The sequence below is a fragment of the Schizosaccharomyces osmophilus genome, chromosome 1, assembly GCF_027921745.1.
Source record: "Schizosaccharomyces osmophilus chromosome 1, complete sequence".
Classification (NCBI taxonomy): domain Eukaryota; kingdom Fungi; phylum Ascomycota; class Schizosaccharomycetes; order Schizosaccharomycetales; family Schizosaccharomycetaceae; genus Schizosaccharomyces; species Schizosaccharomyces osmophilus.
In genome coordinates this window covers 409,415-431,845 of record NC_079238.1, presented here as the reverse complement: position 1 = coordinate 431,845, position 22,431 = coordinate 409,415, and the positions used below count along the sequence as shown (strand labels likewise).

Below are 22,431 nucleotides of genomic sequence, written 5' to 3'. Positions count from 1 at the left end.
CAATTCCTACTGGAAGGCCTTGGGTATACAGTGAAACTACCAAACTGCAAAAAAAGCCTTTGTCGTGAAAATTCGACATAGCTGGCAGTTTTCGAAGGATATTTAACACATATTCTTGTAAAAAAATTAATTTAAATTGCCGAAATGGTATGAAGATTGCAAGGAAACGATGAAAAATGGCTAACATTGAGTGGATTTGATCGTCCTGTGGGAATTGAATAGAAAACTAACAGAGCTAGGTGTTGCCTAAATCAAAAAATAACTATGGACTAGGAAGAGCCATCCAAGCGGACTTTGCAAAGTCTCGTAAGAACAGAAAAGGTGGTTTGAAACATACTACGGAAATGGACCCTAGAGCGAAAAAGCCACTCTTGCAATCTGTAACTCAAGAAAGCAACCTCGAAGAATTTTTGAACACTGCTGAATTAGGGGAAGTGGATTTTGTGGCTGAAAAGCAAAATGTCAGAGTAATCCAAAACCCCGAGCAAAACCCCTTTTTGCCAACTGCGGAAGAGGCCAAGAATTCAAGAACACGCCAAGAGAAAAACAAAGATCGTCTTACAATTCCCCGCCGTCCTCGTTGGAACGAATCAACCACACCCGAAGAACTTGAAAGAATGGAAAAAGATTCATTTTTGGATTGGCGACGTAGTTTGGCTCAGTTGCAAGAGGTCGAAGGATTTGTCATCACTCCATTTGAACGTAACCTTCAAATTTGGAGACAACTATGGCGTGTCATTGAACGATCCGATGTGGTTGTTCAGATCGTTGATGCCAGAAATCCTTTGTTTTTCCGTTCCGCAAATTTGGAACACTATGTTCGAGAAGTTGACCCCAAGAAAAAGAACTTTTTGTTGGTCAACAAGGCTGATATGCTCACTACCGAACAAAGAAAGTACTGGGCTGCTTACTTTAATGAACACAATATATCCTATCTCTTTTTTTCTGCCCGTCTAGCTGCTGAATCAATCATGGACGAAGCTGAAGAAGCCACTGATGATGTCCCTGAAAGTCTAAAGGCCGCTGAAACTCATACAGAGGATCATCGCATCGCTACTTTAGACAATTTATTAGGAATTTTTGAAACTTATGCAACTAACCTTGCAAAAGACAAGGGCAAGTTGACTTTTGGACTTGTCGGCTACCCCAACGTCGGTAAATCGTCCACCATCAATGCTTTAGTTGGCCATAAAACTGTCTCGGTTTCTTCTACACCCGGTAAGACTAAGCACTTTCAAACTATCAACTTGACTGACAAGGTAACTTTGTTGGATTGTCCCGGTTTAGTATTCCCTTCTTTTGCTACTACCCAAGCAGAGTTGGTTGTGGATGGTGTTTTACCTATTGACCAAATGCGTGAGCACACTGCTCCTTCTGCCATGTTGGCTAATAGAATTCCCAAAGAAGTGCTTGAAAACATTTATACCATCAATATTCGTACCCGTCCCAAAGAAGAGGGTGGATCCGGTGTACCTTCAGCCGAAGAGGTGTTGTTCCCATATGCCAGAGCCCGTGGTTTTATGAGAGCGCATCATGGTACTCCTGATGACTCAAGAGCAGCAAGAATTTTGCTTAAGGATTACGTGAACGGTAAATTGATTTACGTTCACCCACCACCTAACTATCCTGACTCCGATATGCAATTCAATAAAGAACATCATCTCAATTATCTTTCTTCAGTTGATGAAGACGTTGGCCGAAAGCTTCAAAGTGCAACCCTTAAAGATAAGCTAGCTCTTCGTGAAAGCGAGGAAATTGACAAGGAATATTTTTCAGAAAACCCTCATGTTCGCTCATTTGTGCGTGGAACTGCTGCTTCCAACATTCAAGGTCCTGAATACAAAGGAAGAAACACTACCCAGGCCTTTCAGCGTCGTTTGAATGACGATGGTACTCCAAAATATCCAATGAACGTCCAAGGAAAGCCATTGTCACGTCGTAAAGCTCGTCAAATTAGTACTTTGGAAGTCGGCGTATCTCCCGATGCTGTTGTGGCTGCTTCTTCCAAAAAGCACAACAAGAAAAACAAGCGTTCAAAGCAACGCAGTGGTAGGGTACTAGAAGATTTTTAATCAGTGTTAGGGTTCAGCTTTTTAATTATTTGGTTTTTTTTGGCATGTCTGTTTAATGATATTATTGGGTAAATAAGGATTCTTTCAAGGTTCTACATGGTGTTCCTGAGCATGTTGTTTATAATGTAGATATAATATGTTAATTAAAAAATAAATTTCCTCTGAAATTTGGCACCATTTCATTCTCTTTTCTTAGCTTACTATGACTATAGATGCTTAGTACCTTTCCACTTTCATCTACGAGAATGTATTGTTGTTAGTTTTGTTTACAAATCATAAGCAAAAGGAAGCGTTCATTCTGTTGATTCGGGGTATTTGTTTACTTTTCTGCTGTTGCCACAGTAACCCATACCAAAACATTTAAACAAACAATAAATATAAAAACTCTGCAAGTGCCATCTTGTGCATTTATAAACTACAAAAGTCAATCGGAAAAGGCTGTCGAAATGGCTTACGCTGAACATATGCCAAAGAAAGAATTGCCTGAAATCTCGGTACTACCACTTCATCAGGGGAGTAAAAGTCTGCGTAAACAAATACTAGAACCTCGATTTCTTCCGGAAAAGAACAAGGCAGTTTCCAGTCCTACCGACAGTCTTATGAGTCCCTGCACGGCAAAGCTGCAGGCTCATAGACAAAAGTACTACAAAAAAAGCAAACCTGTTTTGACGTCTTTGATGCAGACACTATTAGACGCCAGGGATAACGTATAACTTCCATATCTTCATGCTCTTATTAGACATTATGATTGTTCGACGATAATGTCGGGTCTGCGATTGCTCTCATAACTTATGATATTTATTTAGGACTTCTTTTTGACAATCCTCATTTTTCGTCCACCGCCTATATGTATAGTACCAAATTCATCAGTACTTTACCGTTTTTGCTTGCCTTCCGGAGACTCGTACTCTTATTTATTCAAACTACTGTAGTGCATTGAATTATATGACTTCAAACCTCTGTAATTTCCTTCTTCATATGCTAGACGCATATTTGTATTGAAATACATCTTTATGTTTCTTTTACAATTATAATCGATATTTCGCTTTCTTTTTCGTCCTTCTCGTCATCAAAACAATTCGTAAATCCATCATTTCTCTAAAAGACATCTTGTCAAGGTGTCGCAGTTGCCATGAAAATGTCATATAATATACTCCCACTTTCTCGAAAAGTCAACATGAAAACAAACATAAATATTAAATCAACAAACTCATAACTCTTCTTTACTATGCTCCACATGCATACTTTCAGGGAACTCGCAAGCGCTGTTTCTTGATTGATGTCCTCGTACATTTGTATTAATACGAGGAATACGTAACTGTAATCCATGATCATCAGGATCAAAGTCGGATGTATCGTCTCCACTATCATTGCTTCTAGAGCTTCGGGTGCTAGCACTATCACAAAAAGCACGTCCCGAAAGCTCATCATCGAAGTATTCATTGTCTTCTTGAATAAAGTGCTTAATCGTATTTGGTATCGACGGAACATGGGAATCTGTTGGTGGCTCATCAGCAACATAAATCAAAAATCGAGAGTGATAAGAGACATGATTCTCAAAATTGAGTACAACTTCGTCAAATGTTACAGGTTTTACAGCACATGGTAAAACCTCATCAGTTATAACGGCAGCAGATGTAAAATTCACTAAATACCATTGGCGAGAATCCATGGTAGGACTTAGTTGACGCAGATCATTATTCTCCCTTGTACTATGCTGGTCTAAACAAATATATAATATTGAAGGTTCCAGGATTACTGCTCTCAAGCGTCGAACACATGAATTCTTTAAATCATTATATAATGAAGCGAGTTTGTGATGTACTGCGTTCGTATTTTCGACCAAAGTATTCAATTTATTCTTGGTCGTCTCCTTAATCACGTCCAAATGACTCGCTAATGCCAAGTTTCTATCTTTCAAAAGGATATAACCGTCATTCAACAGTTCTGTAATGTCACAGTTTAAAATTTTTCTCCCAGTAAGCGTATTAAATAAATCTTCCCATTCCTTCAATATTGTCTTGTAGTCTGTTTCAAGTTGATATCGGTGCAGCACTGCTTGCTTATTTTCATATATGCATTTACTTAAATTAATTTTCGTCGTCAGTAGAATTCGAGGAACACCGGATGTTCGGTTTCCAGGAACAGAGCAGCAAAACACTTTGGCAGGCCTGCTTAGCCATGCCCAATCCTTCGTAGGTATGGAAGGAGGGTGTAACCGAAGATCCAAACATGACTCTATACTCAGTCGAAGATCAGGAGATGAACTCGGCTTAAATGAAAACAAGTGACTGCTCCTTTCCTCATTATTACCCTTTATCAAAGTGGATGCAAAGGTTTCTTCATATCTTCGATTCGGATGGCTAAAGAAATTTGACAAGAAGGAGGTGAGCACGTCGCAATCAGACAAAGACTGATTACGAAGTCCCGCTTCAGACAACAATTGAGAAAAAGCAGAGGTTATGTGAGTGGAATCAAGATACAAACGATGCGACGAACTAAGAAATTCCAAAGCTCTAGCAGTCTGCAAATGTAGTATCGAGCGGACGTCTTTTGAAGGAGGGACACATGGTTCTTCACCAAACCACCAAGCAGGAGAACCAAAGCGGTGGTAGGATTGTTGACTAAAACGAGATATAGACGAAGAAGAGGGATGCAGCTGATCCTGAGGATGTGAGGCTGTTAGATAGGGTTCTGAATCAACGAGAGATCCGCTCTCATTAAGAGATTGAATAAGCACATTTTTGGCCAGCGGAATCCCGTTTAAAGCTACCAGAAAAGGAGCGATAGAAGGGAACAAAGGGCTTGGTTTTAAAACTGATCCAACGCTTTCGATAAGCCTCTTACGCTTTTGAGGAGAAGGAAGAAAGAATGAATCATTATAGCTGGGAAGAGAGGACTCTAGAGAGACATTAGAGGCAACAGGAACAAGGCGATTCTTTTCTAAATGGCCACCAAAAATATATTCGGCTGCTCCTTCAACGTCATTGTTGCACCTTGCTAGTGCTTCTCTAGCATCAGGTTCTGGGATGCCCATAGATTTCAATGTTTCTATTTTTGCGTTCAAATCCATTAGAGCAAGTTATAAGAAGGATAAAAATGAGAGGATTTATAAACAAAAAGAAGAAGCCTATTCAGGCGAGAATAACTTGGAAAACGAGATCCAACAGAGTTAGTTCTAAATTACGTCTAAGTTATTGTTAGGGAAGGTTTTTTATAAAAATTGCGATAAGAAAGCAAGGGAAATTAGTTAAACAAGAAGCGCGTAATTTGTACGATATACGAAGGCCACAGTAAAACAGGCGTTCGCGTCGAACCCGATATGAGTCAAAATACCCTTGCTTCAGACTAAATTCTTTATAAAAGAGTTTCAAATACTTACCTATAACTTTATTCACCACGGCGTACCACGTAGATCCTCTGGATCCAAGTTCTTATGAATGCTGTTTTAATCGACTAAGTATAGACGTAGCGGACAGATACCTATATTGTAGTAACAAATAAAAGATAAATTTTTGAGAAAAAGTTGCAAATTCACCACTATTTTCAGGATCCTTGTCGAGAAAGAATGGTTTTGGTAATGGCGAAAGATCAGGTACTGAGGTCATATACGGTAGCATTATATTTTGAGAACATACAAACAGAATCTTGATAACTGAGAGTAGAAATTAGGAATGAAACGGTTTTATTTGCAGGAATTGTACAATAAACTTGAATTTGACTAGCACATTGTAGGATTGATTTTTATTGCATGTAAGCTTGTGAATCAAAGCTTCCTCCAACTTTGCAATATTCTTTCTTTGCGGATACAAAATGTATACCTGATGAGCTGTGTTCCATTGTAGGATTAGCTGTTTCTCAGGAGAGCTTGCCTATCCGAAGTAATCATTCTAAACGGACATCTGTCGAAGAGAATGACTATGTGGTTCATGTTTATTTTCAAGATTGACACATAACAAGTAGAGAAGAGAATATTTTTGAGTTTTACGTTGCTGCAAATGACAGCCACGTAGAAAGATATGCAAATCCAGATATCGTTATCGTTTTTGCTATACCGACAAATGGGATTTTTTTTTTTAGATTCATGCATACAATAAACTAGAAAAGTCTATTTCAATGAAGAAAGGGATCAATTTTTTATCGAGAGCAACAAAAAAGGAAAAACATGAATACACAAAGAGTTTTCACGTCGATAGCTCAGCAGATGAAATTGAAATATAGGAGATGACCAAGTATTGAAATAAAATTCCAGAAGGGAAAAAGAAATGTACTCTCAGGCCAAGTTATTGTCAGTCAATTTGAACCAATTGACATGCTAGCTCACAAGATTGTATCTTTCACGAATAGTTTGTGGTAGCGTCAAACGATACCAGCCCTAGTAAGACAATGTTTAGGTATAGCAAGCAAACTTTATTTTTATGTAGAGAATAAATGCACTGCTTTCGAGAAATGCAGAATACCCCAATTGTTTTGGCAAAACTAGGTATGATTTTGGGCAATTGCTGCCAGAGTATCTTAATAGGGAAGTTTCTTCGTACAAAGCTTTCGACTCATTGGCTTTGTGAATAGACCTGGTATTGATATAGCTTGTATCTGATTCAAAAGAGAGAGAGATAAGTTTATCTCCTCCTTAGCGTATGTAGACATTCTTCTCATACTTGCTTGAAAAGAAGCCATCTTGGGAGAGAATGGAACTGCTCAACAAGTGCCAATCGTGTTGAGATAGAGATGGAAGGAAAATCCAGATATTCGCTTGCTTCTTTGAATAGGTAGCAGAGCAATGATCACCAGTAGGCAAAGGCTCATTACAACGGAAGTAGAAAGAAAAACAAGAGACAAGTATATCTATACATAAAATTTATGTTGAACCGAATTTTGATGGTATGCCAAAGATTCTAAACGTGTATATATGCTTCCAGTTTGACACTGAAGTCACATTCTTACCATGACAAGGAGGTAAAAGAACATGTAAACTTACAGAACTTAAGGTTTTCTTACAGGACATCCAATGTTCTTCAGCCAACAACCACTTTGACCTCCCGTATCGACCGTACAGTTTTTCTGATCGAGTCCCAATTGCTCTTGTGTTCAGCAAGTAATATATATAGAATAAACCATACAACAAACGCGCTTGCGCTGTCTTTGATGAACTGGTGTCACATGGCCGGTATCTTTTCTTGATTGAAACGGTACAAATAACTGTCAGGGGGTTCTTGAAGCCAAAGAGGAACGTATAAAGACCATACTTTCCATTCCTTTTCCACAAAGCAATCCATTAAGTAGGCGTAATGCGAAGCTTACTTCTTTCAAAATTCGATTTCATGATACAAATTTCATCCTCGATAATACAATCCACAACAACCAGTTCTATGTTCGGCTTCGAGGAAATGGAGCGGTATTGTTTCAGTAACAAGAACTACAAAAAAGTTTGGAACTCCTGCATAAAGGAGTAGGAAAGACGATTGCTCCAGCAGTGACTCGAACACTGGGCCTCTTGCTTACTAGGCAAGCGCTCTACCACTGAGCTACAAGAGCTATCTGTCAGATGAAATGTGGTAATGAAATAAGAGCGGTCGCATTTCAAAATTTGAAAATCAATATTTGCTTGTCGTACCTTTATAGTTGTGCCTACATCACCATCAGAGGCATCTCTCATGGAAAAAAGGGAAAGGGCCAAAATTTTCATTCATTCTTCTCATGGTCCTTACTTACGATCTTGGGTTATTTACCGTTGAGAAAGAAGTAACAGAGAAAAAAGGACAAGAAAGTAACAAACCTAGTAGTTTGGTGCTCTGTGGGGGTCATCAGATAAAGCAAAAAAACATTGCTACTTCAATTCATAGTTGAAGAAAGGTTTGATGTGCTTGAATTGAACGCCGCCTTAACCAAACAGATTTGCAGCAAATCCTTTTTTCTAAGGAGATTGTCGACGAACTGCTTTTATTTTATACCAGCCAGACTTGAAAAGGTTTGGTAAAAATGAGACCAAAAGCAGACTTAAGTCCACTCCTGTCAGAGAAGTCGATTATCCAAAATGACAAGGGATATATCTTGTTGATGTTGCTTTGGAATGCTCCTAATATATTTTTGATTCTATGCGGATGTATTCAATATACTATAGATGTTCGTAAGAGGGCACTCAATGTTCGCTTTAATCGCTTTTGGACTATCCGGCTTAAAGTAGCTCTTATTATGGCACTTATTTGGTGCCATTTGTATGATGCTGCTAAAACAAAACATTATTCTTGGAATGCCCATTCCATTACTACTTTTCTGTTTGCTCTCTTTTTACATCTTACAGAACAAACGACCTTGCGAGTTCCCATGGCTTCGCTTTTACTGTTTTATGCTTTTAAATGCATTTCTTCTCTTACTGTCCTTTTGTTGAAGATCAATTTTAGTTTCTCTTCTATTTCCACGTTTTTGGCAGTAACGACTTTTGTTCTTTCGTTGTTTGCTTTGCTTGTGGAAATATACGTGCCTCCTTCGAATCGTGTTTGGTATCCTGAGGATGCGCACGAGCTTGAGGAAACCGGATTGGCACCATCTGAGCTTACTTATGCCAACATCTTCTCAAAGCTATTTTTTTCTTGGCTAAGTCCTCTCATGAAATTTGGCTATCGCAATTATCTCTCCGAGTCAAATGTTTGGTCGCTTCCCCATGGCGAACGGTCTGAAGATTTGGTATCGGATTTTGAGTCCAATTGGACGTACTATATAAGTAAGAAAAAGCGATCCTTAGTTCTATGGAAGGTCCTGTTTTTAACTCACTGGAAATTAATTGCTAAACTCGTTTGCTTAAAGTTTGTTCAAGATACTTTGGCTTTTGTTCAACCTAATTTAATTCAAAGGATTATCTTGTTTGTCAGTTCGTATAAAACTTCGCATCCACAACCTGTCGCCGAAGGTCTCCTACTTGCCATGGGCATGTTCTTTACATCCCTTTTTCAAACAGTATTGCTTCAGCAATATTTGCAAATGACTATGGTTCTTGGCATGCGTTGGAGATCTGAATTGATTACTTCCATTTATCGCAAAGCTCTTCGTCTTTCTAGTGCTGCTCGCCAGAGCCGATCCGTTGGTGACATCGTTAACTACATGTCAGTGGACACTCAAAAAGTTAGTGATCTTACTATGTTTTTATTTATTACTATTTCGGGACCTTTTCAGATTATTCTGGCTTTAGGAAGCTTGTATCGTTTACTTGGTCTTAGTGCTCTGTCTGGCGTTGCTGTAACAGTTCTTTTACTGCCTTGTAATGTTTTTATCGCTAACATTTTCAAGCGGTTTCAAAACATTCAAATGCACAACAAGGATTCTCGTTCTAGATTGATGACTGAAATCATCAATAATATTCGTAGTATCAAGCTTTATGCTTGGGAAAATATTTTCATGCAAAAGCTTTTCAATTTACGTAATAGAAAGGAGATTCGTATGCTCAAGAAGATTGGCTACATTAATACGATAGGTAACTTTACTTGGCTTTTTGCTCCCAATCTCGTTTCTTCTGCTACTTTCGCAACGTTTGTTATTCTTTACGGAGAATCTCGAACTTTGACTGTTGATGTGGTTTTTTCTGCTTTGACACTCTTCAACCTCTTACAATTCCCTTTGACTATGCTGCCGGTTATCGTTAGTTCTATCTTGGAGGCTTCTGTTGCAGTTTTCCGTATTTTCAGTTTCTTGGTGTCTTCCGAACTAGATCCTGATGCTGTTCAGGTCTATCCTGCTGTTGAAGAACCCGGAAGTATCGCTTTGGAGATTAGAGATGCTTCTTTCTCTTGGGAAGAACGCGATGGTAGAAAAGTCGAAACAGTTCTCCAGAATATCAACTTGCAAGCGAGAAAAGGTGAATTGACCTGTATTGTTGGCCGTGTCGGAATGGGGAAGTCATCTTTATTGGAAGCTTGCTTGGGAAATATGTATAAGCTTAGCGGCTCTGTTTTTCGCTGTGGAAGTGTGGCTTATGCTGCGCAACAAGCATGGATATTAAATGCGACTATTCAGGAAAACATTCTTTTTGGACTTGAATTTGATGCAGACTTTTACGAAAAAACCATTTATGCCTGTTGCTTAGTGCGCGATTTTGAGATTCTTGCCGATGGTGATCAGACTGAAGTCGGTGAAAAAGGTATTTCTCTTTCTGGTGGACAAAAGGCACGTATTTCTTTGGCTCGTGCCGTCTATTCGAGAGCAGACATGTACCTTTTGGACGATGTTTTGTCAGCCGTAGACCAGCACGTTAACAAAGAATTAATTCGTAATCTTTTTGGCTCTCATGGTTTATTAAAATCTCGTTGTGTAATCTTGGCTACTAATTCTTTGACTGTTCTTAAAGAAGCTTCCGCAATTTATATGATATGCCGTGGCAAAATCGTGGAATCTGGTAGTTTTGCTCAACTGTCTGCTTCCCCTGACTCTCAACTTTTCCAGCTGCTTTCGGATCATAGTATGACTGATAGCACCAACCTTAGTGAAAGCCAGTCTTCCCTTTCTTTGGCGCCATCTGGTAGCGGATATTCCACTGATGTGAATAGCCTGAGCCGCTCTTCAAGCACGGTTAGTAACTATCCTAGAGCAGTAATGAAGAAGAGTGGCCGTCTTCGTGAAAAGCTAACTGATGATGATCTTGGTAAAGTTACCAAGCAAACCGTTGAAACATCTCAAAAAGGACAGGTGAAATGGCAAGTATACTGGACTTATATAAAAGCCTGTTCTTTTTGGCTTATTGCTTTGTATTTCATTTGCATCATCGGTGGTATCGGTATGAACGTTGGAACTAATGTTTGGCTTAAGCATTGGAGTGAGGTTAATACCGGCGCTGGCTACAATCCAAGGGCATACTACTATTTGTTTATATATGTGCTCTTCGGTTTATTGTCTTGTGGCTTGGTTTCCTATAGTAGTTTGGTAATTACAGTTCATTGCGCCCTACGTGCTTGTAAAGCACTTCACGATGCCATGATACGCTCTGTTTTACGTGCTCCTATGAGCTTCTTTGAAACTACACCAACTGGCCGAATTTTGAATCGATTTTCAAGTGATGTATTTCGCGTGGACGAGGTAATTTCTAGAGTACTTATGTCTTTTTTCCGTAACCTTTTCCAGGTTATTTTTGTGGTGGCTGTCATTTGTTATTCTGCTCCTCCGTTTTTAATTTTGATCATTCCTCTGTTCTTTTTGTATCGTTACAGCCAGGTGTACTACACTCGTACATCCAGAGAGCTCAAGAGATTGGATAGCGTTACGCGTAGTCCTTTGTATGCACACTTCCAGGAATCTTTGGGTGGTCTTTCTACGATTCGTGCATATAACATGATGGATACGTTTGTATCCGAGAATGACATCCGAATTGATACAAACCATCGATTCTGGTTCTTATATTTCTGTTCCAATCGTTGGCAAGGTATTCGAGTTGAGGTAATCGGAGCAACTGTTGTTTTTAGTGCTGCATTTTTGGGTATTCTTTCGGCTATTCGAGGAAACCCGAATTCCGGTCTTGTTGGTCTTTCGTTGTCTTACGCTGTGTTAATCACTCAAAGCTTGACGTTTGTTGTTCGTCAATCTGTTGACGTTGAGACCAATATTGTGTCTGTTGAAAGAATGTTAGAGTATATTGCACTTGAGAGCGAGGCACCAGCCATCATACCTGATCATCGTCCTTCTGATGAATGGCCTTATCAAGGAGCTGTCAAATTCGATCACTATAGTGTTCGTTACCGTCCCAACTTGCCATTGGTGTTGGACGATATCAACGTTGATGTGAAACCACGCGAAAAAATTGGAATCGTCGGACGGACAGGAGCCGGTAAGTCCACATTGACATTGGCTCTTTTCCGGATGGTTGAGCCCACGACAGGAAAAATTATTTTGGATGATGTGAATACATCTACAATCGGCTTGGAGGATCTGAGATCCAGATTAGCCATTATTCCCCAGGAAAACCAAGCATTTGAGGGTACCCTTCGAGAGAACCTAGACCCCAAGTTTTTGCACAGTGATGCCGAAATTTGGGAAGCCTTAGAATCGGCGTCGTTGAAGGGATATGTGACAAGTTTAGAAAATGGGTTGAACGCTACAATTACAGAAGGAGGTGCAAACCTTTCATCTGGTCAACGTCAATTGATGTGTTTGACTCGTGCGTTACTGACGCCAACACGTGTCTTGTTACTAGATGAAGCGACCGCCGCCGTAGATGTTGAGACGGATGCGATTGTTCAACGTACGATTCGAGACAAATTTAATGATCGTACAATTTTGACCATTGCTCATCGCATAAACACTGTGATGGATTCGGATCGGATTCTTGTATTGGATCACGGTAAAGTAGTCGAGTTTGGTCCTACGAAGGAGCTGCTAGAAAAGAAAGATTCATATTTCTATTCGTTGGCAAAAGAAAGTGGGTTGATATAAAAGGAAAATCTGTATCCTTGAAAGAATAAGTCTCCCCTCCCCTCTCCCTTCCCTCTCTTACATGTTTTCAAAAGCTTTTGGATTTTACTTTCAGTCTTTTATGTTTGAAAATTTTAAAAAATGTTTATAATTGATTTGATGCAGGTTCTTTTCACAATGTTACGAAGGGTTGGAATTCGCAAGGCGAATGACCGTTTTAATCTGTTGATATAGGAGAATCACTCTGCATTAGTCCCATGTGATTTGATCTGGATATGGTATGGATCAACAGCTGTTTTAGCAGGTTCTTAATGATGTTTATGGTATAATATTTTTTTTTTTTTTTTTGCTCTTTGGAAGTTTAAATCAAATGGTAGTAAGTTGACTTGGCTTGGCTTGTAGGTGATTCTGATTCCTTTAGAGATGTGTGTTTTTAGTATTGATATTAAGTATAGTTAGTGTTGTGTCTTTTTGTAATCTGTTTTCCATTTCCTATTTTTTAGTTGAAATGACTTGTGCTACAGAATCATGTTGGTAAAACAGCACACGAAGAAACCCATGCCATACCATGTCTTCAAACAAGCATACCAAATATGTTGAAAACCGCCCTACTTGTAGACAACCATCTGACGTTGTTTTTTGTTTCATGAATTGACGTTTTCTTTTAACAAGTTTCTTTGTTTTAGAAGTCTTCTTTCAGTTCCTTTCACCTTTTGTTCTTGTAAAGCATAAGCGTCCCAAACAGTAAACAAAGACTCTTTATCTTTCGTATCGCTTATAATATAAGCTATTTTTAATTTGTTTCATTGGTCAGAGATAAAAAATTGTTCTATTGTTCTGAAAGTCTAAATTTGATAAGCATTTAAGCTCTTAATAAACGAAATTTTAAAACGAACTCTTCAAAAAGGTGCTCTATGCTTTGTATTGAATACTTTGAAAATGGCGATTAATGATGGTCGCCTTTTCTACTATATAAATGCGATATAGCAGACAAGTTTAAGGACTAAAGAAGATCATTGAATCAAGATCTGCGACAGTTTTTGTTTTGAAGGATTTCGTGTTGTACTGTTTTGTTATATACACAGGATTGTCATCTTTGAGAGGATATAAAGATTCTAGTTTTGGTTCCTAAGTCTGTGATTGATAGATTGCTTTTCCTTTTTTTGTTGGAATTTTTTTTTTTTTTTTGTTATTTTTTACTATTTCGCTTTTCTTGGGTTTTACAGGATCGCGTTTTCTTGAATTTGTCAAACTTGGTCCAATTCTTTTTAATTACTAGCAAAGTCTTGACTTCCCACTGTCGTTTTCAGTTCTGCTTCCCCGTTCGTAATTCGGTTTAACTTCTTGTCTCTCTTTTCGTGCTCATTCTCCAATTTTTGTTTGTTAGCCATGCTTCCCATCGCTATTTTTTATCAAGTTTATGCCTATCTCAGTCTTGTGCTCTCTGCGCAAGTCTTTTACATGCAGATGCGTGCTCGCAACCTGCCCTGCTTGCTCTTGTTGTTTTGGGTTTGCATCTGCACATTCATCTATGTTGTACAGTCTGCCATCTGGCATCAGACATCGGAGCCAAAATGGTTGGGCTATGGTTTTTGCGACATCACTTCTCGAATCATTACTTGTGCCAGCATTGGTGTTCCAGCGGCAGCATTCACTTTGGTTCTCTACCTCGACAAAGTCATTCGCAGTGATAGTCCTTTAAAACCATTCCAAAATTGGATCTTTCAAATCTTACTATCTCTTGTGTATCCTTTAGTTACTATGCTCCTTATGATTCCCATGGAGAGCAACCGATATGTAGTCATCTGCATGAATGGTTGTATGCCTGCCTTTTACCAGACAGTGTACACCTTGATCATCTTTTATCTTCCCCCTTGCCTACTTTCCCTCGGTGGTTTGTTCTTCGTCTCTAGAATCCTCTACTACTACTGGCATCGCCAAAAGGAACTTCAACAGTTCTTCCAACGCGACTCACAACTTACTTCCAAACGCTTTCTCCGTCTTCTCCTTTTGGATGCCGTTTTCTTCCTCGGTTACTTTCCACTCACGATTTACCTTCTCATTTCTAACTGTAAAGGACATAAATTCATGGCTGTTGATCGTTATTTTATATCCCTTTGGCACCAGGTTCCTGTCTACTTCTTCCCAGCAACTTCTATTTTCTTGAATAACTGGATTCCTCCCACAGTTCTCATTGTCATGTCTATCTTTTTCATCACAAGCGGTAAATGGACTGATTATGTCGCCATGTTCTTGTGGAGTTTGGTCGTTCGTTGCCCCTTCATCAAAAATACTAGCTTGGGTCGTCATGCCCAATTCAAGTTGGATAGCGAAAAGAGTGCCGAAACTACTCTTGCTGAGAGGACCATCGATTCTGGCGATCTAAAAGAGAAATGCCTTATTTTAGAGAGACAATGGAGCAAATTGTCGGTTCCAAGCGACGACTCGAGCGAATCCCAAACTTCCACCAAATATGTCTAAAGCGCTACCTATCGTCAAGTCAACTTTTCCGTGACTTAATGTGTTCACTAATTCCAAATCTTCGATATTTCGTCCACCACCCGCATAAGTGGTAGGAATCGTTACCCATTCGCCCAGCTTTTTCACTAGCTCCTCGTCAATTCCCCGGCATAATCCCTCCACGTCAGCCGCGTGGATCAAAAATTCAGTACAGTAATTTGACAGCATATCCAAATTCTCTTTGGATATCTCAAGTTCTGTTACCGTCTGCCATTTGTTGATTGCTGCAAACCATCCACTTCCCTTTCTACGACAACTAGAAACATATGCCGTTAATAATTACAAATCCCGCTTTCCAAGTTGTTTTCAATGATGCTTATGCTTCAATCCTTACCTAACGTCGACAACAAGACGATCTTTGCCCACTAGATCCGAAATGGTTTTCAATCTTTCCAAATCAAACTGACCGTTTGGAAATAACCAAGATGTGACGATTACCTAATATAATGATCAGTATTTATTTAACCACATTCACCTAATATTTCTTTCTTTTTATTATTATTTGGTTCTCTTGATGACTTTTTTGAAATGACTTCTGAGAGGAAGTACTCAGTCTTCCAGTGAATCCAAATGCTATGACCCAGAATTATGTGTTTTTTTTTAAAATCTTAATAACATTCTTGGTTTATTTAAAAAATCGTTCACCAAATTTACTTACCTTGGAAGCTCCTTGTTCTAACCAGTACTTTGCATTTGTATTATTGATTCCACCGCCAATTTGTAGGTAGCCTAAAGATATTCCGTCAGTTCCATAGATCCTTTGTAAAACATATTATTTTTTTGTTTTCATCAATGAACTTACCTGGCCAGGCACGGAGAGCACTCTTTGCAGTTTCTTCGCAGTTGGGACCCAACATAATCACATGGCCTCCTAGCAAATGATTTTCCTTGTAGAGCTGAGCATAGTAATCACTCGATTTCAAAGAGACATAGTTTGTCTGTAAGCTAGCATCGTCTCCCAAAGTTCCACCAACAATTTGTTTTACTTGACCTTTGTGAATATCGATGCAAGGACGAAAAAGTGTATGCTGCGACATATTTTATATTTCTTTTGATAAATTTACAAAGAACGATATTGTTTTCTTTTTTCTCTGAATAGGTTGCTTTCCCAAAGAAAGGTTTTGCAGAATCGACTGTAGAGGCAGTGGCAGAACAAGTTGTATTTGCCCTTTCCCAAGTTCACCTTCCTTCGTCGACAGGAAGAATTGAGTTGGATTTTACCAAATAAAAGGAATATGGAGGAGAAAGATGCTTTATTGAAGTTGCAAAAGCATTTTGAAACTCAATTTGGTAACGTGGAAGGGATCTTGCCTGTTCAAACTCAAAGTTCCAATGAAGAATCTGAAAACGAAAACGAAGAAAGTGGGAATGAAAGCTTAGATGAATCAGAGAAAAGTTTTTTGGAGGAAAACGAAGAAGAGGAATGGACACCTTCATCTTCTGCTTCCATCGTAAGAGTATCTCATCAAGACAAGGAAAAGCCCATTGTTTCAAGTGCACCCGGAAAAATTTCGTTTTTTAAGAAAATGCCAAAATTGGAAACGGAAGAAGACTTACATATCAAAAGAAGAAATGAGCTTCGCAGGAGAAAGTTTTCCAAAGATGATGAAGAAGGCGATACCCCCGATAATGAAGCTGAGAATTTGAAAAACGATGCAGAGCTTCAAAAACTTCTTCGAGAATCCCATTTGCTTCATGAGGTTTCTTCACGTACGGGAGAAACAAATCTTGTAGCTCAAGGAAAGGTGCGACAGAAAGCCGTCCAACAACACATCAAGGAATTAGGAGGAAAGGAGAAAGAACAAAAGATGCCAATGGTTGCTAGAAAGGGAATGACCCAAAAAAGAAAGCATGTCGACCAGATTATTGAGAAGGAGGCTCGAGAAAGCGGCACAGTCTTGGCGAAAAAGGCAAAACAACCGAAAAAGCAAAAGAAGGGATTTGTTCCTGGAACCTTTTCTTTACCTGGAAAGTTTGTTGGCGGAACGCTTCGCCTTCCAAAGAACATGACTTCTTAAATATACATTAACATGATGAGGAGCTTGCTTTTTGCATTGTATACATAGATTTAGGGCTTTATTGGCAGGTTTAATGATAGAAAAGAAACGGCTTTACAATTGGAAATTTGCTTCCTAATAGAAAAAATATTTTTGGTTATTAGGGTTTTTTCATTATGCGTCTTTTTTTATTGGAAATAATAAGATTAGCTACATCCGTTCGATTTTCTACAGAAAATTGATTTCATTTTCATTTAAAGAGTTTGAGTATAATTAAAAGCCAAAGTATAAGAATTCATGCTCCTTTTCTTTTGTAATTAAGAAATCAAAAAAAAAAGCGAGATATAAATAAAGGAATATGCAGTTCATGAAAAGAACATGCCGAGAAACATGCGTGGAAACAATGAATAGGAAAAAGAAGAAAAAAAGGAACACATTTCGAGGAATCAAGCAAGTGATCAGTTCAAAATCTTAACATTGGATGATCACTAGCTTTAAAGACTTGTTTTAATGTGATTCCAGGAAATTTTGGTTTGCGAATTGCTGAGCAATTTGGTCCGGAGTAGCAGTGTCCCAAAAGATAGAGTCAGCAGCCAATTCACTCTTCAGATCTGTTAAGCGCAAAGAGGGATCATGCTTTTGCTGAGGTAGTTCAGTTTGAACAGTCTTGTCCTTGTGGTACGAAGGGAATAAATGCTGGTCAAATTTGTAGCCAGTTTGGACAGCTATACATTCATTAGTTAGTTGTTTCTATAATTACATATCCAAGAGTTGATGTGAAACCATCAATGTTCCAATGGTAAAGAGAATAACAGCGTAAATGACTTCAAGAATGTCGTTTGACATTCATTTCACATGCTATATCTCTTGGAATTATTTTCTATGAATTCTTACCCTTACGACTAGACTGGTTAGCATTCATCCACATGTAATCATAATGGCTCAACCTATTTGTTGAGCAAGAAGCCAAGAGTCATTCAAAAACAAACGAAACACCAAAACATTAGATTTTACTTACACTCTAGCACCGACATCAAATAACGACGTTTGTACGACGGGAGGAAGAGGCTCGTTCGTATTCACAGGCGTCTGGCTGTTCATAATGAAATGGAAATCGTTTCAAAAAACACAATTAATTGGATAAAAGTAAGAGCTTTAAGATAAACAAAAAATGGATCCCGTCCGGTTATTCTCGAGAGAATATTATTATTTCTTTGGTGTTGGTGAAAGGATACGTTCGTGTCGAACGGTTCTGCAAACAAGTAGCACAAACACATTGTTACCCGAAATTTCAAATCACTCCATGCTAGAGGCCAGTCAATTCGTTTGCTTCAACTTTATTAATGTTTATTTACTTTGGTAAAAGGAATGTAAAAAATTATGAAAACGGCTTTTGTAGCTTTGTAAACAGGGTGAGAGTATGAAGCATGTATTCTTTCAGTATCATTGTAATTGGGCTCGAATATGCAACCTTTTTTCCGAAAGGATGCAATTGATCGTTTTGCAGAGTAGCGCTCATAAAAGAAGCTGAACCTCCTGCTTCTTTTTCTTTCTAAATAGCTTCCATTCATATATAATTATTTTCTCTTTGGGTTTCACGTACGCTTAAAGTTTTTATCATGCTGATGAGCGTTTATCAATGGGTGCGTGTGTTAGATGGCAAAACGGCGTTTTCAGACGTTTCAAAAAGAGATATTGAACGACAAAGGAGTATTGTAAGATTCTAAAATACCAATTATTAATCGTTAAGGAAAGACAAGGTGAATTGACAAAAAGTTGAAGGAATTCACTTTTCGTCAATGTTCCTAAAACCTATAAACCATGCTGGATCAAAGACCGGTTAAGTTATGAAGCCAGTAAGTTTCTTATAATATAAGAAATAACATGAAAATTTCATGTTGAAAGGCTTTAAATTCTTCCTATGCTATTTCCATGTCAAGTTCATTTCACATTGATCACAACTTCCACGCTAGCTTGGTACTTTCTATTGTTTACAATCATAGAAATCAGTTACAATAAAGCCATTAAATGGGTACGTAATTTCGAAACGTGTGGAAGACGTTTGTGCGATAATCACTTCAATGTAAGAGCATTCCAAGAGTAAAATAAGTTAAGAGGAATCATGTAGAAGAAAAACAATCATATTTCATACGAAAACGGCAAGAAATCGAATAGCTATACCGTACATCCAGGTTTCGTCTGTGCCGAAAAGAGCGAAACTTGTTTTCACTGCCTACTACTTTCGGTAACCTCCATCCATCTAAAGCATCACTGAAGTAATAAAACAATATTGTTAGTCGCTAGTATTTTCTTCATGGCTTGATCTGCTCTCGATTCCAGATGAATGCTGCATACAGAAAGCATTGCCTTTTACCACAATTCCAACCAAACAAAAGTCCTCACTCATTTTTCTTTTTTTTTCGTATGAATTCCATATGTAACAGTCGAGAATCACACACAATTAGCTTCAATTTCCTTCATTTGCCATAAACAAATTTCATCCTCCCAGTTTTCCCAAAATCCTAATCCCTTCATTTAAAGAAACAAATTTCAACCCTTTTTTGTCCTTTCTTTTTGATTTCTTATATTTGAATAGTCGTTGCCTTTGGAGGTATTAATGTTGTGTTTGTTTCTTTACCTCCCCAAAGCAAGACGAGTCCATTCTCTAGAAGCAGAGAATTTAAATGCTGATACGCATTGAACGAGATTATTCTGTTTCTGGCGATCGATACCCTCAGTTTTCCACAAATTTCCCACTTGCCTTACAGCCATATGTCTCTGTAAAAGACTGGAATGGTTTCATTCATACGCTGAATAAAAAGCTGTATATAGCCTTTTGTCCTTGGACTATTGGAAATTTGTTGGACATATTCCTTTCTATTGTAACTGTATATGCTTCAGAATTTGTATTTGGAAGCGTGCATAGAAAGCGAATCGCAAACATTGAAGCTTACGTTGCTGAGTTTGCTAGCCAGCATAATCTTTTGGCAGCTGGTCTTCGCAATATGGGTTTTTTAAATATTGTTTTTCATACAAAGGAAAATGTCGCTAGAAGTACTACATTGTATTCGCCTCGGGAAAGCGTTGAAAACCTGTCAGTGCAATCCATGCCTTCTGCCTTGACGACCACGCCTTCAAATTTATCGACGTATACCCAGAATCCTGGTGTTGGTGTGAACGAATGGACGAATTCGATTCTTTAAATGCTATCCAGCATATTCATATACAAGCTAGGCATCCGTAAGTGAACATTTTTACAGGCTGCCATTTTTCTATCTACAACCTTGGCAAAGGCGGGTGAAGTGAGATACAAGAACGTGGATACTGGCTCTGACTTTTTGCTTAAAAGAAGCAAAATTTCAATGTCACTGGAAATAAAGATGCAAGCCGTCGATGTTTGGTTGAAGCATGCATGGGAAAATGGGGTCCTGCAGAAGCCGATTTTACTAACTATATTTGCAACACAGAAGGAATCGTTTGTTGTCAATCGTTCATGATTCGGAATTCATTGACCGCGTCCTTGAAAGCTATCCTAACTTCAAATGCGTTGTCAATGAACGTTGCGGCACTTGGTATGTAAAACCAATTCATGCACCTTTTTCTGCGTATTTTAAGAGTACCGATGGCCATACAGGACAATGGTCTTTTAGTACTCGTCGGTTAAATCTTCACCTGCTCGACATAATCCATGACTATGGTGGAATTGTCCTTGTTGATTCAACCAGGCGTGGTAAACGAATGCCCGATGCCTTGTCGAAAACAGTTCCCATCTGGATTGCTACTCTTAATAAATGCGTTTTCGAGAGACTGCGTCCCCATGACTTGGAAAATCGTCAGCTCGTATTTTTTCCTCCTTATCTTCCAGCTACAGAACGATCTGCTATGAGCCAGAAGTTGGAAGGTTTTGTTGATTTGCTTATGAATTCAGGAATCAATTTGGATTTTATTTCCTCGAAATTACAGAAGCCTATACGTCCTTTATGGGCCACTCCGAGTAGCACTCTATCTTCCGCTCAGTTTGAAAATTATCATACCGTGGTACTCGTGACAGCCAGTAAACAAGTACATGATGGTTATTCTAGGGAATATGGATTTTTGTATGTTCAGGGTGCAGCAGACGATGAAGAAGAATGGGCTAGTGGACTTGGTCCTACAGCGTTTTGGAATCATGCTGACTACATTTTATCACTACCCGAGGAAGAATTTGCTTCAAACATTCAAGATTTATTGTCTAAAGTCTCCAACGATGGTAGTTATAAGGCTGATGCAAATTTGGTTTCAGATGCCCTTACCCATCTTGCACCGACGAATATACTCATCGGAGATCGAAGCAAGTTTTCTGCTACCGAATTTAAAAAAACTTGCTTAATTTTAAATTTTTCTGCTCAACCGTTGAGTATACCAGAAGAATTTCACCGTCCGATAGAGTCTGGCAAGAAGGGAGCCCAGAGTTTTCGCAAACAAGCACCTAAGCTTTTGTCAGAATTAAATGGGATCAAGCCTCCATGGGGCATGCGAGATTCCTTAATCTTGTTGGACGATCAAGGTGGAAAAGAAATTGCCTCTTGCTTTGCATTATTTTTGCTTTCACTATATTATGGATCTGATTTACAAAAGCTTTCGACGCCATTAACACTTGACGCTTCACAGACTTACCTTGATAAGCATCAAATAAGACAAAGGCTGATAAAGATAATTGAATTACATCCAAAAACCAATCCCTCTCGTGCTTTTCTAATTGCCGTAAATACTTTACTTTTAAGCTCCTCTTCTTAAAGGTATTGAAAACGCTATACAAAAAGTAAAATACATTTATGAGGAATGGAAAGTCGAAGGCAGCGATACAACTGAAAGTATTCTTGTATTTGGGTGAATTGCTCTTAACCTTATAAAGCACAGTCAAACAAGCTCTCGCCCACAGCCTATTTAATATACAGAAATTTTTCGATTGATGTTTAACTTTGCGCAATCGGGTTTATTAAAGGAAAAAATATTAGCTAAGTATTTGCCAACCACCTTTTGACGGTTCCGTTTCTACTTTATTCAATGTTCAACTACTAAAGTGCATAGACGAAAAAATTCCTAGAAGCTTCGTTTGCGAAAGCGAGTATTATTATTTTTACATGTCAAAATCTACTATAGAGACACTGCAGAGTTTTGTATACAAAACTTTTAATACTAAGCATATGCTATAACAATGATGTAAATTATCATTCTTTGCTACAATTTGTACAAACAGCCATACCAATTCCTGTTTTTATGACATGACGCGAAATTGTTTACTTGTTGTTTTTTGGACCTGCCTTTTATTCGCATAGTTAAGAAAACCATTATGAGAGTTTCAATTGTGATGGAATTGAGCAAAATGTTGTTTATTTCTTCGAGTAAAATTCGCAAACCATGATGAACGCGAAACTCCAATAGAATAGCAGTCCAAAAGAACCCAATTT

General features: G+C 38.5%; 10 protein-coding genes and 1 non-coding gene across 11 annotated transcripts; 7 read left to right on the top strand and 4 right to left on the bottom strand.

The window, feature by feature from the left end:
• Window positions 1-144: 144 nt before the first annotated feature.
• Window positions 145-2,072, top strand: SOMG_00196 (GTP binding protein, HSR1-related; the record flags this gene model as incomplete). The annotated part of the gene is made up of 2 exons (XM_056178992.1): window positions 145-147; window positions 240-2,072. 2 exons carry the CDS (start codon window positions 145-147, stop codon window positions 2,070-2,072), a joined length of 1,836 nt encoding a protein of 611 aa, XP_056036001.1.
• Window positions 2,073-2,518: 446 nt separating this feature from the next.
• Window positions 2,519-2,785, top strand: spo12 (Spo12 family nuclear protein; the record flags this gene model as incomplete). Its single annotated transcript, XM_056178991.1, has 2 exons — window positions 2,519-2,588; window positions 2,616-2,785. 2 exons carry the CDS (start codon window positions 2,519-2,521, stop codon window positions 2,783-2,785), a joined length of 240 nt encoding a protein of 79 aa, XP_056036002.1.
• A 497-nt stretch (window positions 2,786-3,282) lies between these two features.
• ucp6 (UBA domain protein Ucp6) lies at window positions 3,283-5,145 on the bottom strand (the record flags this gene model as incomplete). The annotated part of the gene is made up of 1 exon (XM_056178990.1): window positions 3,283-5,145. One exon carries the CDS (start codon window positions 5,143-5,145, stop codon window positions 3,283-3,285), a length of 1,863 nt encoding a protein of 620 aa, XP_056036003.1.
• A 2,390-nt stretch (window positions 5,146-7,535) lies between these two features.
• SOMG_20002 lies at window positions 7,536-7,607 on the bottom strand. The gene has a single exon. It is a non-coding gene; the product is annotated as a tRNA-Thr (tRNA).
• A 444-nt stretch (window positions 7,608-8,051) lies between these two features.
• On the top strand, window positions 8,052-12,485 carry abc2 (vacuolar phytochelatin and glutathione S-conjugate ABC family transmembrane transporter Abc2; the record flags this gene model as incomplete). Its single annotated transcript, XM_056178989.1, has 1 exon — window positions 8,052-12,485. The coding sequence occupies one exon, from the start codon at window positions 8,052-8,054 to the stop codon at window positions 12,483-12,485; it is 4,434 nt and encodes a 1,477-aa protein (XP_056036004.1).
• A 1,368-nt stretch (window positions 12,486-13,853) lies between these two features.
• On the top strand, window positions 13,854-14,945 carry map3 (pheromone M-factor receptor Map3; the record flags this gene model as incomplete). The annotated part of the gene is made up of 1 exon (XM_056178988.1): window positions 13,854-14,945. One exon carries the CDS (start codon window positions 13,854-13,856, stop codon window positions 14,943-14,945), a length of 1,092 nt encoding a protein of 363 aa, XP_056036005.1.
• Window positions 14,868-16,021, bottom strand: his6 (1-(5-phosphoribosyl)-5-[(5-phosphoribosylamino) methylideneamino]imidazole-4-carboxamide isomerase; the record flags this gene model as incomplete). Its single annotated transcript, XM_056178987.1, has 4 exons — window positions 14,868-15,240; window positions 15,319-15,422; window positions 15,643-15,713; window positions 15,787-16,021. 4 exons carry the CDS (start codon window positions 16,019-16,021, stop codon window positions 14,868-14,870), a joined length of 783 nt encoding a protein of 260 aa, XP_056034958.1.
• A 198-nt stretch (window positions 16,022-16,219) lies between these two features.
• Window positions 16,220-17,002, top strand: faf1 (rRNA processing protein Faf1; the record flags this gene model as incomplete). The annotated part of the gene is made up of 1 exon (XM_056178986.1): window positions 16,220-17,002. The coding sequence occupies one exon, from the start codon at window positions 16,220-16,222 to the stop codon at window positions 17,000-17,002; it is 783 nt and encodes a 260-aa protein (XP_056036006.1).
• Window positions 17,003-17,488: 486 nt separating this feature from the next.
• spd2 (ribonucleotide reductase (RNR) inhibitor family) lies at window positions 17,489-18,082 on the bottom strand (the record flags this gene model as incomplete). Its single annotated transcript, XM_056178985.1, has 3 exons — window positions 17,489-17,706; window positions 17,876-17,928; window positions 18,000-18,082. The coding sequence occupies 3 exons, from the start codon at window positions 18,080-18,082 to the stop codon at window positions 17,489-17,491; spliced, it is 354 nt and encodes a 117-aa protein (XP_056036579.1).
• Window positions 18,083-19,665: 1,583 nt separating this feature from the next.
• On the top strand, window positions 19,666-20,184 carry erf4 (palmitoyltransferase complex subunit Erf4; the record flags this gene model as incomplete). Its single annotated transcript, XM_056178984.1, has 1 exon — window positions 19,666-20,184. One exon carries the CDS (start codon window positions 19,666-19,668, stop codon window positions 20,182-20,184), a length of 519 nt encoding a protein of 172 aa, XP_056035794.1.
• rit1 (initiator methionine tRNA 2'-O-ribosyl phosphate transferase) lies at window positions 20,163-21,757 on the top strand (the record flags this gene model as incomplete). The annotated part of the gene is made up of 2 exons (XM_056178983.1): window positions 20,163-20,221; window positions 20,449-21,757. 2 exons carry the CDS (start codon window positions 20,163-20,165, stop codon window positions 21,755-21,757), a joined length of 1,368 nt encoding a protein of 455 aa, XP_056035804.1.
• Between the last annotated feature and the right edge of the window lie 674 nt (window positions 21,758-22,431).